The sequence below is a fragment of the Nomascus leucogenys genome, chromosome 19 (assembly GCF_006542625.1).
Source record: "Nomascus leucogenys isolate Asia chromosome 19, Asia_NLE_v1, whole genome shotgun sequence".
In the NCBI taxonomy this organism is placed as follows: Eukaryota; Metazoa; Chordata; class Mammalia; order Primates; family Hylobatidae; genus Nomascus; species Nomascus leucogenys.
In genome coordinates this window covers 54,641,159-54,655,502 of record NC_044399.1, presented here as the reverse complement: position 1 = coordinate 54,655,502, position 14,344 = coordinate 54,641,159, and the positions used below count along the sequence as shown (strand labels likewise).

At 41.5% G+C, this 14,344-nt stretch overlaps 1 protein-coding gene across 4 annotated transcripts in view; it reads left to right on the top strand.

The window, feature by feature from the left end:
* The first annotated feature begins 6,944 nt into the window (after window positions 1–6,944).
* Window positions 6,945–14,344, top strand: part of SLC30A6 (solute carrier family 30 member 6) — a 55,362-nt gene continuing 47,962 nt past the window's right edge. Inside the window, exons 1-2 of one of the 4 annotated variants that reach the window (XM_003262713.4) lie at window positions 6,945–7,006; window positions 12,391–12,477. In XM_003262713.4, the coding sequence (XP_003262761.1) occupies window positions 7,004–7,006; window positions 12,391–12,477 (90 nt within the window). In that variant the 5' untranslated portion in view covers window positions 6,945–7,003. Of the gene's footprint in view, window positions 7,007–7,176; window positions 7,417–12,390; window positions 12,478–14,344 lie in introns of those variants that run through there. The other 3 variants (XM_030799846.1, XM_030799847.1, XM_030799845.1) reach the window with 3 other exon arrangements.

Below are 14,344 nucleotides of genomic sequence, written 5' to 3'. Positions count from 1 at the left end.
GACAGGCGGATCACCTAAGGTCAGGAGTTCGAGACCAGCCTGACCAACATGGTGAAACCCGGTCTCTACTAAAAATACAAAATTAGCCGGGCATGGGTGGTGCATGCCCATAATCCTAGCTACTTGGGAGGGTGAAGCGGGAGAATCGCTTGAACCCGGGAGGCAGAGGTTGCAGTGAGCCAAGATCATGCCATTGCACTCCAGCCTGGGTAAGAAGAGCAAAACTCCATCTCAAAAAGTAATAATAATAATAATTGGCTGGGCATGGTGGCTCACGCCTATAATCCCAGCACTTTGGGAGGCCGAGAGGGGTGGATCACAAGGTCAGGAGATTGAGACCATCCTGGCTAACATGGTGAAACCCCGTCTCTACTAAAAATACAAAAAATTAGCCTGGCATGGTGGCGGGCACCTGTAGTCCCAGCTACTCGGGAGGCTGAAGCAGGAGAATGGCATGAGTGCAGGAGGCGGAGCTTGCAGTGAGCTGAGATCGCACCACTGCACTCCAGCCTGGGCAACCGTCTCAAAAAAAAAAGTAATAATAAATAGCAGAGGTTTGAGACCTTTGGAACATTATCAGTTCCTGTAACTTGAAGTAGAGAAGGAAAGGAAGAGAATGGGGCAGAGAAATCTTTGAAGCAATAATGCCTGAAATTTTCCCCAAAGTGTTGAAAGACATCAACGTACAGATCTAAGAAGTTCACTGAACCCCCAAGCAGAATAAATACAACAAAGACTGCATCTGGGTACATCACATTGCCAAAAAAAAGAAAAAAAATCTTAAAAGCAACCAAGGTGGGGAGTGAGAAGGAATAGCATTACATTCAGATAAACAAGAGTGATAGCTAACCTCATCAGAAATGATGGAATTAAGAAAATGATGGAATGACATCTTTAAGGTGCAAAGATGAAACAAAGGTTAACTTAAAACTCTGTATCCGGTTAAAATATCCTTCAAGATGTTAAGGCAGTGGCCAGGCTCAGTGGCTTATGCCTGTAATCCCAACACTTTGGGGGCTGAGACAGGAGCATCACTTGAGGCCATGAGTAACCAGCCTGGGCAACCTAGTGAGAACTCCATCAAAAAATAAAATTAGCTGGGCATGGGCTATGGTCGTGCTACTGCACTCCAGCCTGGGGGACAGAGTGAGTCCCTATCTCTTGAAAAACTGAAGACAAAATCTTTTCCAGATGAAAACAGAAGTTGTTGCTGGCAGACTGACTTTATACGGAATGCTTTAAGAAATTCTTCAGGCTGAAGGAAAATATAAATCTGAAGTGAAAAACGTAGTATCTGAAATTTAAATTTTCCTTGGGTGGACTTACCAGTAAATGGATTTCCCAGTGGGAACCTGTATCTCCAGGATGGAATTAAGAATTTTGAAATGATAGACATGTTGGTAAATAAGACTTTTTTCTTTTTCTAAATATTGCTGTTTAAAGCAAATAAAAATAGTATTGCAGTGTTTATAATGTATGTATAAGTAAAATATGGGACAGAAGTAGCATGAAGGGTCAGAGAGGGCAATAAATGTAATTATATTGAGATAATATTACTACATTGTACACAAAGCGAGATAGCATTAGTGTAAGGTAGATTGTGATAAGAATGCATTTTGTAATCTCTCACCCCATCACTGGGGTGCAGTAGATCTAAAAAGCCATTAGAGAAGATAAAATGGGTTACTAAGAATTTTGTGATTGGTCAAATGAAATCAAGGAAAGAAAAACAGCAAAGAACTGTAAGATAAAACAATGGGATGGTAGAGCTGAAATTAAGTAATGTCACTAAATTGCCTAGCTTCCTCCTTCCTGAACTGTTGTGGATTTTTTTTTTCAGGGGGTTGGGGGTTGTTTTTTTTTAGAGACAGAGTCTGTTGCCCCAGGCTGGACAGCAGTGGCGTAATCATACCCCCCTGTAGTCTCAAACTCCTGGGCTCAAGTGATCCTCCTGCCTCGGCCTCCCAAAGTGCTGGGATTACAGGCAGGCAGAGCCACCACACCCTGCCGGAACTATTGTTTTAAAGTCATTAGGTGGTTAAGCCCTCGAGACTATGTGCAAGTTTGATGATTCGTTAGGAGCACTCACAGGACTCAGCATATAGTCTTACTCCCAACGATTTATTAGAGCAAAAGGATATGAAGCAAATTCAGCAAAGGGAAAAAAGGAATTAAGTGAAGTCCAGAGGAAACCAAGCACCAGCTTCTAAGGGTTCTCTCCTAATGAAGTCACACGGGATGTCACTCCAGCAACAAGTGACAGCATGTGAAAGTGTTATGCCTCACTGTTAGACATAGTAAGCTTCTTAGGGAATAGAGGGAATCTCCCCTCAAATTCAAGTTCCCAGATGCCTGGCAAGGGCCAACCTTGCCAGCAGGCCTTTCTGGGGATAGCAGTCTCAGGCACGCGTTCGTACAGTTCTTCAGATCAATGTGCTTACATTGGGTAGAGGGGACCTATGGAAGCCCAAATTTGGGTGTCAGAGACCTAACAGGGTGAAGACAGTGTCTACAATGATGGACAGCTAGGTATGAGGTGTCAGGGACAGATTGAGGCAGTTATTCACATGGTGGATAGGGGCAACCTGGAATGAGGAATAAGCTCAAGCACAGAAAGGAGTGTCCATATGGGGTAAGAGTGTCAGCAGAGATGGTAGATTGGTTGCACACCAAAGACTTGATTGAATATACTAAACACAGAGAAGGTAATTATAAATACAGAAAGGGGGAAAACTAGAATGAAACCTGGAGTTCAGCTTGAATTGGGTTTAAGAAAGTGAACTCATGGTTTAAAATCTATTAAAATAGATGAAATATCGGCTGGGTGCAGTGGCTCATGCATATAATCCCAGCACTTTGGGAGGCTGAGGCGGGCAGATCACTTGAGATCAGGAGTTTGAGACCAGCCTGGCCAACATTGCGAAACCCCATCTCTACTAAAAATACAAAAATTAGCCAGGTGTGGTGGTGCGCACCTGTAGTCCCAGCTACTCAGGAGGCTGAGGCATGAGAATCACTTGAACCTGGGAGGCAGAGGTTGCAGTGGGCTGACAGCGTGCCACTGCACTCCAGCCTGGGCAACAGAGCGAGATCCTGTCTCAAAATAAATAAAAATAGAGGACCTATAAGCATATAAATATACACGTGTGTATGTGTCCAAATATGTATATTCCCTAGTCTGTCCACCAAGGTGGCCTTGGAGCAGTTACGTTCCAATAGTAATGAGCACATAAAGTACCCATATCTTGCCTTCCAAATTCTTCACTGTGTTAGTCTGCTTGGGCTGCATTACAAAATACCATAGACTGGGCAGCTTAAATAACAGAAATTTATCCTCACAGTTCTAGAAGCTTGGAAGTCCAAGATTAAAGTACCAGCCAGTTCGGTTTCTGGTGAGGGCTTTCTTCCTGGCTTGCAGATGGCCACCTTCTCGCCATGTCCTCGTATGGCAGACAGCACAAGCTCTCTGATGTCCCTTTTTATAAGGGCGTTAATCCCATCATGACAGTCCCATCCTCATTATCTCATCTAACCCTAGGTACTTCCCAAAGGCTGAATCGCCAAAGTCCATCACATTGCTGGTGAAGGCTTCAACATATGAATTTGAGGGACACGAATATTCAGTCCATAACATCAACTAAAGGAACCAAGACTCTTTGATAAAATGGCTAAATTCAGGGCTGGGGCAGAAAAAATACATGAGTGTGGAACTTCTTGTGCCAGAGAGAAGAAAGTGCCCAAAGAATGATGAGGATGAATCATTGAAATGACACACAGATTAAAAGGGTTCCCACTGGACAAATCTGAGCATCAAAATAAGTAATTGTAGTAATTATAACCCATCAGATGAAATAAACCATGAGCTCATGTGAATATATGAATACATACATAAACAAATTACAAGCATAATGAGGAATGTGATATTTATATGGTTTAAAGGTACCTCTCCAGGTCGGGTGCAGTGGCTCATGCCTGTAATCCCAGCACTTTGGGAGGCCAAGGTGGGTGGATCACGAGGTCAGGTTTTTGAGACTAGCCTGGCCACATAGTGAAACCCCGTCTCTATTGAAAATAGCCAGGTGTGGTGGCAGGAGCCTATAATCCCAGCTACTCAGGAGGCTGAGGCAGGAGAATCACTTGAACCTGGGAGGCAGAGGTTGCAGTGGGCCAAGATCGTGCCACTGCACTCCAGCCCAGGCGACAGTGCAAGACTCTGTCTCCAAAAAAAACAAAAACAAAAACAAAAAAACAAAAAAAACCACGACTATGTGTTAGCTCATTTAATCCTCACAACAGCCTTTGATATAGGTACTACTATTATCCCTGCTTGGGAAAATCACACACCTAGTCAGTGGCAGATAATAGACATGTGCCACCACACCCGGCTAATTTTTGTATTTTTAGTAGAGTCAGGGTTTCACCATGTTGTCCAGGCTGGTCTCAAATGCCTGACCTCAGGTGATCTACCTGCCTTGGCCTCCCAAAGTGCTGGGATTACAGGCATGAGCCACTGCACCCGACCTGGAGAGGTACCTTTAAACCATATAAATATCACATTCCTCATTATGCTTGTAATTTGTTTATGTATGTATTCATATATTCACATGAGCTCATGGTTTATTTCATCTGATGGGTTATAATTACTACAATTACTTATTTTGATGCTCAGATTTGTCCAGTGGGAACCCTTTTAATCTGTGTGTCATTTCAATGATTCATCCTCATCATTCTTTGGGCACTTTCTTCTCTCTGGCACAAGAAGTTCCACACTCATGTATTTTTTCTGCCCCAGCCCTGAATTTAGCCATTTTATCAAAGAGTCTTGGTTCCTTTAGTTGATGTTATGGACTGAATATTCGTGTCCCTCAAATTCATATGTTGAAGGCTTCACCAGCAATGTGATGGTCTTTGGCGATTCAGCCTTTGGGAAGTACCTAGGGTTAGATGAGATAATGAGGATGGGACTGTCATGATGGGATTAATGCCCTTATAAAAAGGGACACCAGAGAGCTTGTGCTGTCTGCCAACTTTGCCATGTTGGCCAGGCTGATCTCAAACTCTTGACCTCAAGTGATCTGCCTGCCTCAGCCTCCCAAAGTGCTGGGATTACAGGGATGAGCCACTGTGCCTGGCCTCAAATTCTTTAGAATACTGCCTACCACATATTGAATGCTCATTAAATCCTAGGTATAGGACAGGGGTGTTGGCTCATGCCTGTAATACTAGCATTTTGGGAGGCCGAGGCAGGAGGATCACTTGAGCCCAGGAGTTCCAGACCAGCCTGGGCAACATAGCAAGACCTCTCCTCTACTAAAAAAGATTACTGTGGCTGCAGTGCGGAGAACAGATTGTAGATAGATGATAATACCTAAGATTTTATTTATTTTTTACTTCTTATTTATTTTTTTGAGACGAAGTCTTGCACTGTTGCCCAGGCTGGAGAGCAGGGGCACGATCTTGGCTCACTGCAACCTCTGCCTCCCGGGTTCAAGCAATTCTGCCTCAGCCTTTTTAGTAGCTGGGATTACAGGCGCCCGCCACTACACCTAGCTAATTTTTTGTATTTTTAGTACAGACAGGGTTTCACCATGTTGGCCAGGCTGGTCTCAAACTCCTGACCTCGTGATTCGACCGCCTAGGCCTCCCAAAGTGCTGGGATTACAGACGTGAGCACCACACCTACTCAGTTGTTCTGTATACCATTACATGTTCAGCATCCCTAATCCAACTATCTGAAATTAAAACGCTCCAAAATCAAAACTTTTTGATCGTCAACACGATGCCACAGTGGAAAATTCCACACCTGACCGCACGTGAAAAGTTGTAGTCAAAATTTTGTTTGATACACACACAATTTTAAAAATTGCATAAAATTACCCTGAGGCTATGTGTATAAGGTGTATACGAAACATAAATGAATTTCAAGTTTAGACTCTGGCCCCATCCCCAAGATAAAGAGCCAAAATCTGGAAACAGTTCTGGTCCTAAGCATTTGGGATGAAGGATACTCAACCTGTACCCAGTTTTCTACACGACACTACTTATGAATATCTTTTAAAAATTTCTTTATCCCTACTTGTTTTCTGTCTTCCCTACCAGAATATAATTTTCACGAGACCAGCACCTGACAAACACACGTGCTACATATTCAATCTTTATCGAATGAATTTAATATTTTCCAAGTTTTCTATAATTAACATTACTTCTATATTATTAATTTTATAGAGAATCCAAATAGCATTTTATTAAGTAGACCATTAGTCGGTCCGAGTTCAAATTCTGCTACTACAGCAAACTGTATGTAGGACTCAAGTTTATTTTTTTTGAGACGGAGTCTAGCGTTGTCGCCCAGTCTGGAGTGTAGTGGCGCGATCTCGGCTCACTGCAACCTCCGCCTCCTGGGTTCAAGCGATTCTCCTGCCTCAGCCTCCAGAGTAGCTGGGATTACAGGCGCGCGCCACCACGCCCGGCTAATTTTTGCATTTTTAGTAGAGCCGGGGTTTCACCATGTTTGCCAGGCTGGTCTGGAACTCCTGACCTCAAGTGATCCGCCTGCCTCGCCGCCGAAAGTGCTGGGATTACAGGAGTGAACCACCACGCCCGGCGGAGGCAAGTTTCTTAATCTTCTTCTTTCCTCACTTGTAAAACTGGAATACTGTATATTTTCATAAGGTTAAATCATACAACACAGGTAAAAGCGCTTCACCACTCAACGAAATTTTTCTAACATAACGAAATACTCGTTGCTCCTTGCCTTCCCCTTAGCCTCAACGCTTTAGGTCCCGACCAATCCCCTCGGAGAGCTCAGAGGGAGCCGCTCTAGCCGCCTACCGCCAGGGAGTGCAGGGACAGCCGGGAAGGGGGCGGAACCCGGAGGCCAGAGCACGCACTTCCTCCTTCGCTTTCCTCACAGCCAATCGCCCACTGGTGCCCCACCTCTTCCGTTCTGGGAAAACTCGAGCACCCAGAACGGCTTCCGGCGGGAGCTGTGCCGCTCTTTATCATGGTGAGTTGGCTGTTGGGTTGAGGGTTTCGGCTGTAGCTGATTCGGTTTATCTTATTTGGTCCACAAGCGGCCTTGAAATCCCTCAGCCACCCAGAGGAGGGGTCATTGGAGTTGAAGTCGGGCCCCGTGGCAGGAGCGGCTGTCTCCCAAAATGTTCCCCTCAGAGTTCTGGTCCCTTTCGGTCCCTCACCTGTTCCGCAGGCGCTCACGATCCAGGCCCCGCTGCAGGCCGAGCTTTCAGCTCCTGGCGAGTTTCTGACTTCCCTCTGCCGAGATTTCTTTAATGTAATAAAAGTCTTTGCCAGCGTCAACAACTAGACCACCAACAAAAGATCTGAAAACAAGTCCACAGCAACAACTGTAATAGTGATTCTTAGAGCAGTGGCGATAACGCCAGCGGAAGAAAAAAGGTTAGTAATAGGGTTTTAAGGCAGATGCCTCACTCTGCAACTTGGCTTTACTAAATATTAAGTAGCCTGATTACGGCAACAAGTTTGATAAGCGCAGTAACTACAGAAAGTCAAGGTGTTGGTAGGACGTCTTATTGCTGCTTTATTTCTGCATTTGTGGAAACTAATGGAAGACCCAGTAGACGTTATGGTTGTTTGGATATGGTGTTTTCTCTCAAATTTGTTAGAATTAGTCATTCTTTGCCTTTAGAGCTCAAATATATAGCTCTGAACTTTAAGCAGTTGGTTGGGATTTCAAGTGTCCAAGTGGTGTGTGCCTTTTATTAGAAAAATTTATGGAGTACTTATTGATAGCCTACGTATGAGAAAGAGACCACATTTCTGTGCCTAAGCTTTTGTCACTGTACTAAGTTTTTTACTTAAGTGGATATGGTCGGGAAAATGCCTTATTCACACACTTTATGTTTTGTAAATTTTCTGTAATCCTTTTGCACACAGAAAGTGGGTAAAAGTTTACCCTTTTTGGCTAATGATCAAATAGCCTTCAGTTACGCTCTTCAAAACATTCACCATTGTGAAGCCTGTAGCCAGAGTTATAGTTCTAAAATTTGACCACATCACTCCCTTACTCAAATTTTCTTTTTTTTTTTTCTGTAGCACTCAAGATAAAGTCCTGTTTAGCATGGCATACAAAGCCACCCATTATCAAACTTCTTACTTTTACAGCCTCTTTTTTTTGTTGTTGTTGTTGTTTTTGAGAGGGAGTTCCGCTCTTGTTGCCCAGGCTGGAGTGCAATAGCTTGATCCCGGCTCACCACAACTTCCGCCCCCCGGGTTCAAGCGATTCTCCTGCCTCACCTTCCCCAGCAGCTGGGATTACAGGAATGTGCCACCACGCCTGGCTAATTTTGTATTTTTAGTAGAGACGGGGTTTCTCCATGTTGGTCAGGCTGGTCGTGAACTCCTGACCTCAGGTGATCCTCCCGCCTCTGCCTCCCAAAGTTCTGGGATTACAGGCGTGAGCCACCGTGCCCGGCCACAGCCTCTGTTTTTTTTTTTTTTTTTTTTTTTTTTTTTTTTTTTTTAATGCATACATGTATGCAACATCCGTATTTCAGCCACAGTGAATAGCTTGCAAATCATGCTGTATGAATTGAGCCTTTGTACCTAAATTGCATATGCTCTTCCATCCCCAGATTTGTTCTCTGTCCTCTACCGGCTGTCCTTATCAGAATAACCCTTATATATCCTTAATTATTTTTCATGAGCCTTTCCCCCATGTTCCAGTTTCCTGCTCTGGTGGTACCTTGTGCTTTTATACACACACACTTAGACACACACACCAGTTTTGTTACGTAAAGCTGCACTAAACGAATACATACAATAGAAACAACTTGCCTATAATACTGATGATTTGAAGGGAGTTGAAGATAAAGGGATAAGAAACTTAAAATTCAGAGGTCTTTCAGATTATACACCTTCATTAACTCACAGCCCTAATTTAAGAAAGTAAAACTTGAATCTTGTGCTTTTTACCAGTAACATCTGTAATCCTTACAGACAATGTTAAAGTTGTATATTTATTTGTCTTTCTCACTTTTTAGACTGTAAGCTCATTGAGAGCAGGACCTATGTGTTTCACTCTAGTATTCCCAGAGCTTTGTACAGTGCCTGGCCCAGAGGAAGTTTTCAATAAACATCTGTTTTATAAGACACTGAAAACCTATGGCACTGTATCTTTATGCTTGAAACATTAGTATTAGTCATGCAGGGAAACAGTATTTAAGGTTTATTTTAAAGGATATTGAGAAAAGATTTTGTGTTTATTAAGAACATGCTATGTGAAAACAGTACTTTCTTAGAAAATATAAAGAAAAATACAAATAAAACGTCTGTTTTATAAAGCACTGAAAACCTATGGCACTATATCTTTATGCTTGAAACATTAGTATTAGTCATGCAGGGAAACAGTATTTAAGGTTTATTTTTTAAAATAAATATTTTAAAATAAAATATTGAGAAAAAGGTTTCGTGTTTATCAACATGCTGTGTGAAAACAGTGCTTTCTTAGAAAATATAAATAATATAAATATATGATATTAAAAATAAAAGTATATAAAAACAAAATATAAAGAAAAATAGCCCTTGTCATTAGTGAAGTTACTAAAAAATTACAAAGCAATGTAACAAGTTGAAGGCTTTACTTTGGTTAATGCAAAATAAGTGGCATAAAAAGCACTATAGTTTGGAATGATCTAGGAAGACTTCATTTAAGAAGTCAAACATGAAACTAAGTACTTTGTGCCCCACTGTAATACTCTTAATCTAATACTTGTTTGTCATTATATGAATAAGAGCTTGGGTTAGACAGATGTGGCCTTTTCACGCAAGAGTGGTTATGAGACAAAAGAGTAGACCAGTTTAACTGAAGTTGAGGGTTTCTATCTGGAGTAAGAGATAAGACTGGAAAGAAACAGGCTAAGTCATTGAAAACCTGGAAATTCAGGTTGTAAAATTTGGAGTTTATTCTGATAGCATTGGAGAGCCAATATAATTTTGGGAAGAGTGATATGACATTAGGATATTTGTTTTATTTTCATTGTCAGGATGGCATCAGAAGTGGCCTTCTGCCTCTTAGAAACCTTGTTGATTCTCTTAACCTGAAACTTAAAGTTGGCTAGGGTGAAACTTAAAGTTGGCTAGGGTTAAACAGAAGATGTCCAAAATAACAGTATTAAGGAGAACTTTTTAAATCTTTGGAACCAAAATAACTCACACGTAATTCTTTAAGCAAAGAATATATATACATATGTACATATGCATATACAATATTTATACATATGTACATTTATTTATTTATTTATTTATTTATTTTGAGATGGGGTCTTGCTCTGTCACCCAGGCTGGAGTAAAGTGTGGTCCTGGCTCACCACTTGACTTCCCGGGCTCACGCTATCCTTCCACCTTGGTGTCCTGAGTAGCTGGGACTACAGGCATGTACCACCATGCCCAGCTAATTTTTTCTTTTCAATTTTTTTGTAGAGATAGGGTCTTAGTATATTTCCTAGGCTGGTCTTGAACTCCTGGGCTCAAGTGATCCTCCTGACTCAGCCACCCAAAGTGGTGGAATTACAGGCATGAGCCACTATGGCCAGCCAAGAAAAAAATATGTATATTTATTGGCTGGGCGCAGTGGCTCACACCTGTAATCCCAGCACTTTGGGAGGCCAAGGCGGGCGGATCACGAGGTCAGGAGATCAAGACCATCCTGGCTAACATGGTGAAACCCCGTCTCTACTAAAGATACAAAAAAAAATTAGCCGGGCGTGGTGGCGGGCACCTGTAGTCCCAGCTACTCCTTCCCCGCAGGATGGGGCTGCAATAGAGTGAATATCCTGTTTGCCGTGTAGTAAAATCAGACTGACCTCAAAAGCAGCTGGAACTGAGGTTCAAGACATGGATGTGACTGTGTATAGGGAGAGGCATACCATTTTTATTTTTTAAGTATCAACAGAAATCATGATTTCACATTAACAATACCAAGTTGCAAAAGCAAATGTGAATAATGAGCAGGTATTGATTTGGCCAGCTTTATAAATGTGTAACTTTTAAAACTGGGTTATTCATCTTTTTAAAAATAGTTTGTGGAAGCTCGTTGTGTATAGAGAAGATTGGCCTATTGTCTGTTGTGAATTACAATTTTTTTTTCAGTTTGACCTTCTTAAAGCTTTTTTCCCCCTTTAGGGTATTACATTCGCCCATGAAATTATATAGTAAAATCAACCAATTTTTTTCCTTTAGAGCTTCTTGGGTTTTATGTCCTATTAAGAAAGGCTTCCCCCAACTCCCAGATTATAAAATAATACAACTAGACTTTCTTCAGTCAAGTACTCTATAATTCTGTATTTTATTTTTAAAAATAATAATAGAGTAAGGAGTATGGTAAGGGTGAAACATTACCTTGATCAAAATACCATTTATTGACTGGCTTATATTTTCTCCCCCTGATATTGGATACTGCTTTTCTCATAAGTTAATTTCTCATATGTGTTCGAACTCTCCGTTTTGCTAAGGCTTTCCCATATGATTTCCTAAACTTGGGTGGTTAATCCCCTCTAGTTGCCACTTGGTCTCCTCTCTCATTGGTGAGCCCTGTCTTTACTATCCCCAAACTGTATACTAGCAGGGGCCAGGGAGACTAGCCAGGATGTCAGATACTTTGACTGAATGCCCAAGAGAATCTCAGGGGTTTTACTATAATAGTTGCCTGAACCTTCTTTCTTTTTGAGACAGAGTCTCACTCTGTCACCCAGGTTAGAATGCAGTGGCACAATCTTGGCTCACTGCAAACTCCACCTCGCAGGCTCAAGAGATTCTCACACCTCAGCCTCCTGAGTAGCTGGTATTGTAGGTGCGCACCACCACACCCAGCTAATTTTTATATTTTTAGTAGAGACAGGGTTTTGCCATGTTGGCCAGGCTGGTCTCAAACTCCTGGCCTCAAGTTATCCCTCTGCCTTGGCCTCCCAAAGTGCTAGGATTACAGGCATGAGCCCCAAGCACAACCACATATATAGCTTTAATTAGGTGAATTTTCAGTAGAAATTTCCAGTAGAGCTATTTGGCAAACTATTTCTTTTTTGGTTCAAGTTGCCTTATCCATTTAAAAATAAAGAGTATGGTCTGGAGCTAAAAAGCCTGGGTTTGAATTTCTGCTCGGCCATTTACTAACTCTGTGACTTTGGATGACTTACTAAAAGTTGTCTCCACCACATAGGTTTATTGTGAATATTAAATCTATAAATACACATAAAGTGTCTAGAATAAGTGCTTGGTGTATATTGAGTACTTAATAAATATTGGTTATTATTACCACTATCTCATACCATATCATAGGAACCACTATATCATATCATGGTAACTCTGAAGACGATTAAATACTTAAATGCTGATTTGTATATGTTTGTTTGAAAGGGGACAATTCATCTCTTTCGAAAACCACAAAGATCCTTTTTTGGCAAGTTGTTACGGGAATTTAGACTTGTAGCAGCTGACCGAAGGGTAAGTTATTCTTTAACCCCAATTTTAATTATTGCACAAACAACATTATAACATTGAAGAAAGATAATTTTTAAGGCCAATAGAAATCACTCCTGATCCCGCCACACTGTTTTCATTTTTCTATGTTGGAAAAGTATTTTTTTAGTGTAAAATTGCAGTTGTCTGGTGTTAAATTGTTTTGCTTTGGTAGGAAGCTTCCGTTAAAGTTTTGATTCTAATTCTGAAGTGTTTTAAAGAAAAATGGTTTTGTGGTTGCTTTTTGTTATAAGTTTTCAAAAAATTAAATGGATCCAGTCTAAAGCCATGTTTTCTCTTTTATTTTTTTTTTGAGATGGAGTTTCACTCTTGTTGCCTAAGCTGGAGTGCAATGGCATGATCGCGGCTCACCGCAACCTCTGCCTCCCGGGTTCAAGCGATTCTCCTGCCTCAGCCTCCCAAGTAGCTGGGATTACAGGCATGCGCCACCATGCCCGGCTAATTTTTTGTGTTTTTAGTAGAGATGGGATTTCACCATGTTGGTCAGGCTGATCTCCGACTCCCGACCTCAGGTGATCCGCCCACCTCAGCCTCCCAAAGTGCTGGGATTACAGGCGTGAACCACCGTGCCTGGCCCATGTTTTCTCATTTTTAATGTAGGGCAAGAAAAATATGTTTTGAGACTGTAAATAAAAAGGTGTAATTGCCATCCTTTTAGGCCACCAATGTAAACCTTCTAGTTACTGTGTTTCGTGCTTCTCATTGTTGTCTAAATGATAAACTCTCTGAGGGAAGTGACTGTCTCTATTTTGCTCACCTTTTTATAGAAGTACAATATAAGCATTCAGTAAATATTTGATGACTTTTAAGTAAAGCCAGCTTCAATGAAACAATAATAAGCAGTACCAATGGGCACTCCAATTGAAACTCTGCCATATTTTCACTATTTTTCAACTCCGTTATTCTCATTTGCTTCCTTATCCAACTTAGATTGTATGCTCCATCATTATCATTTCCCTCCCTTTTGTTCTTTTTTTTTTGAGATGGAATCTTGCTATATTATCCAGGCTGGTCTTGAACTCCTGGTCAAGGGGTCCTCCCTCCTCAGCCTCTTGAGTAGCTGGGATTACAGGGGTACACCACTACTCCCAGCTAGCATCATTTTCTTTTATATGTTCTCAACTCTTTTGTGCTCCCCTTCCCTCTGTCTTAATTCCTGGAAAATCCCTAACCTTCATTAAGTTCACTTTCTTTCTGCTCTGTACTTGCATCTAAGCAACTGAATGTAACCTGAGAGAAATAAAACCATGTGACTGGTCTCACTTTGAATTCATGATCAGACAGACCATTAGTGCTGCCTATATTTCTTTCATTTTATATTTCCTTTCCTTCGTTCATTCAAATTTCCAATTTCCTAGATGGCTATTTCATATGATGTTCTTTCGTTTCTATCCTCAAGCTTCTAATGCCTTCTTCATCCTCACCCTAACCCGATGATCTTGCTTCCTGTTTCACCAAGGGAAAAGAAGTAATCAGAAGAAAACTTCTACATCCCATCATTAGCACATCAGCCATCACTCCGCCTTCCCTCCTGTTTCTCTGGACAAGCTTTCAGTTCTCTATAAAGCCAATCCTTTCACTTGTTGCCTACTGAAAGATGATGTCCCTATAATTGTTCTGTTTCTTGCATCATTGTTTTTCTTGCATCATGCATCATTCTCCTCTTTCTTGCATTGTAATTACATGTTATAGGTTCCACTCTCAGGGCTGCTTCATTTCTCAGCTTCCTTTTGTAGCAAACCTACTTGAAAGAACTATCAGTACACTGTTCACCTTCTCTTCTCCTTATATTTATTAAACACATACCAGTTAGGTACTTGTGCCCACTAAT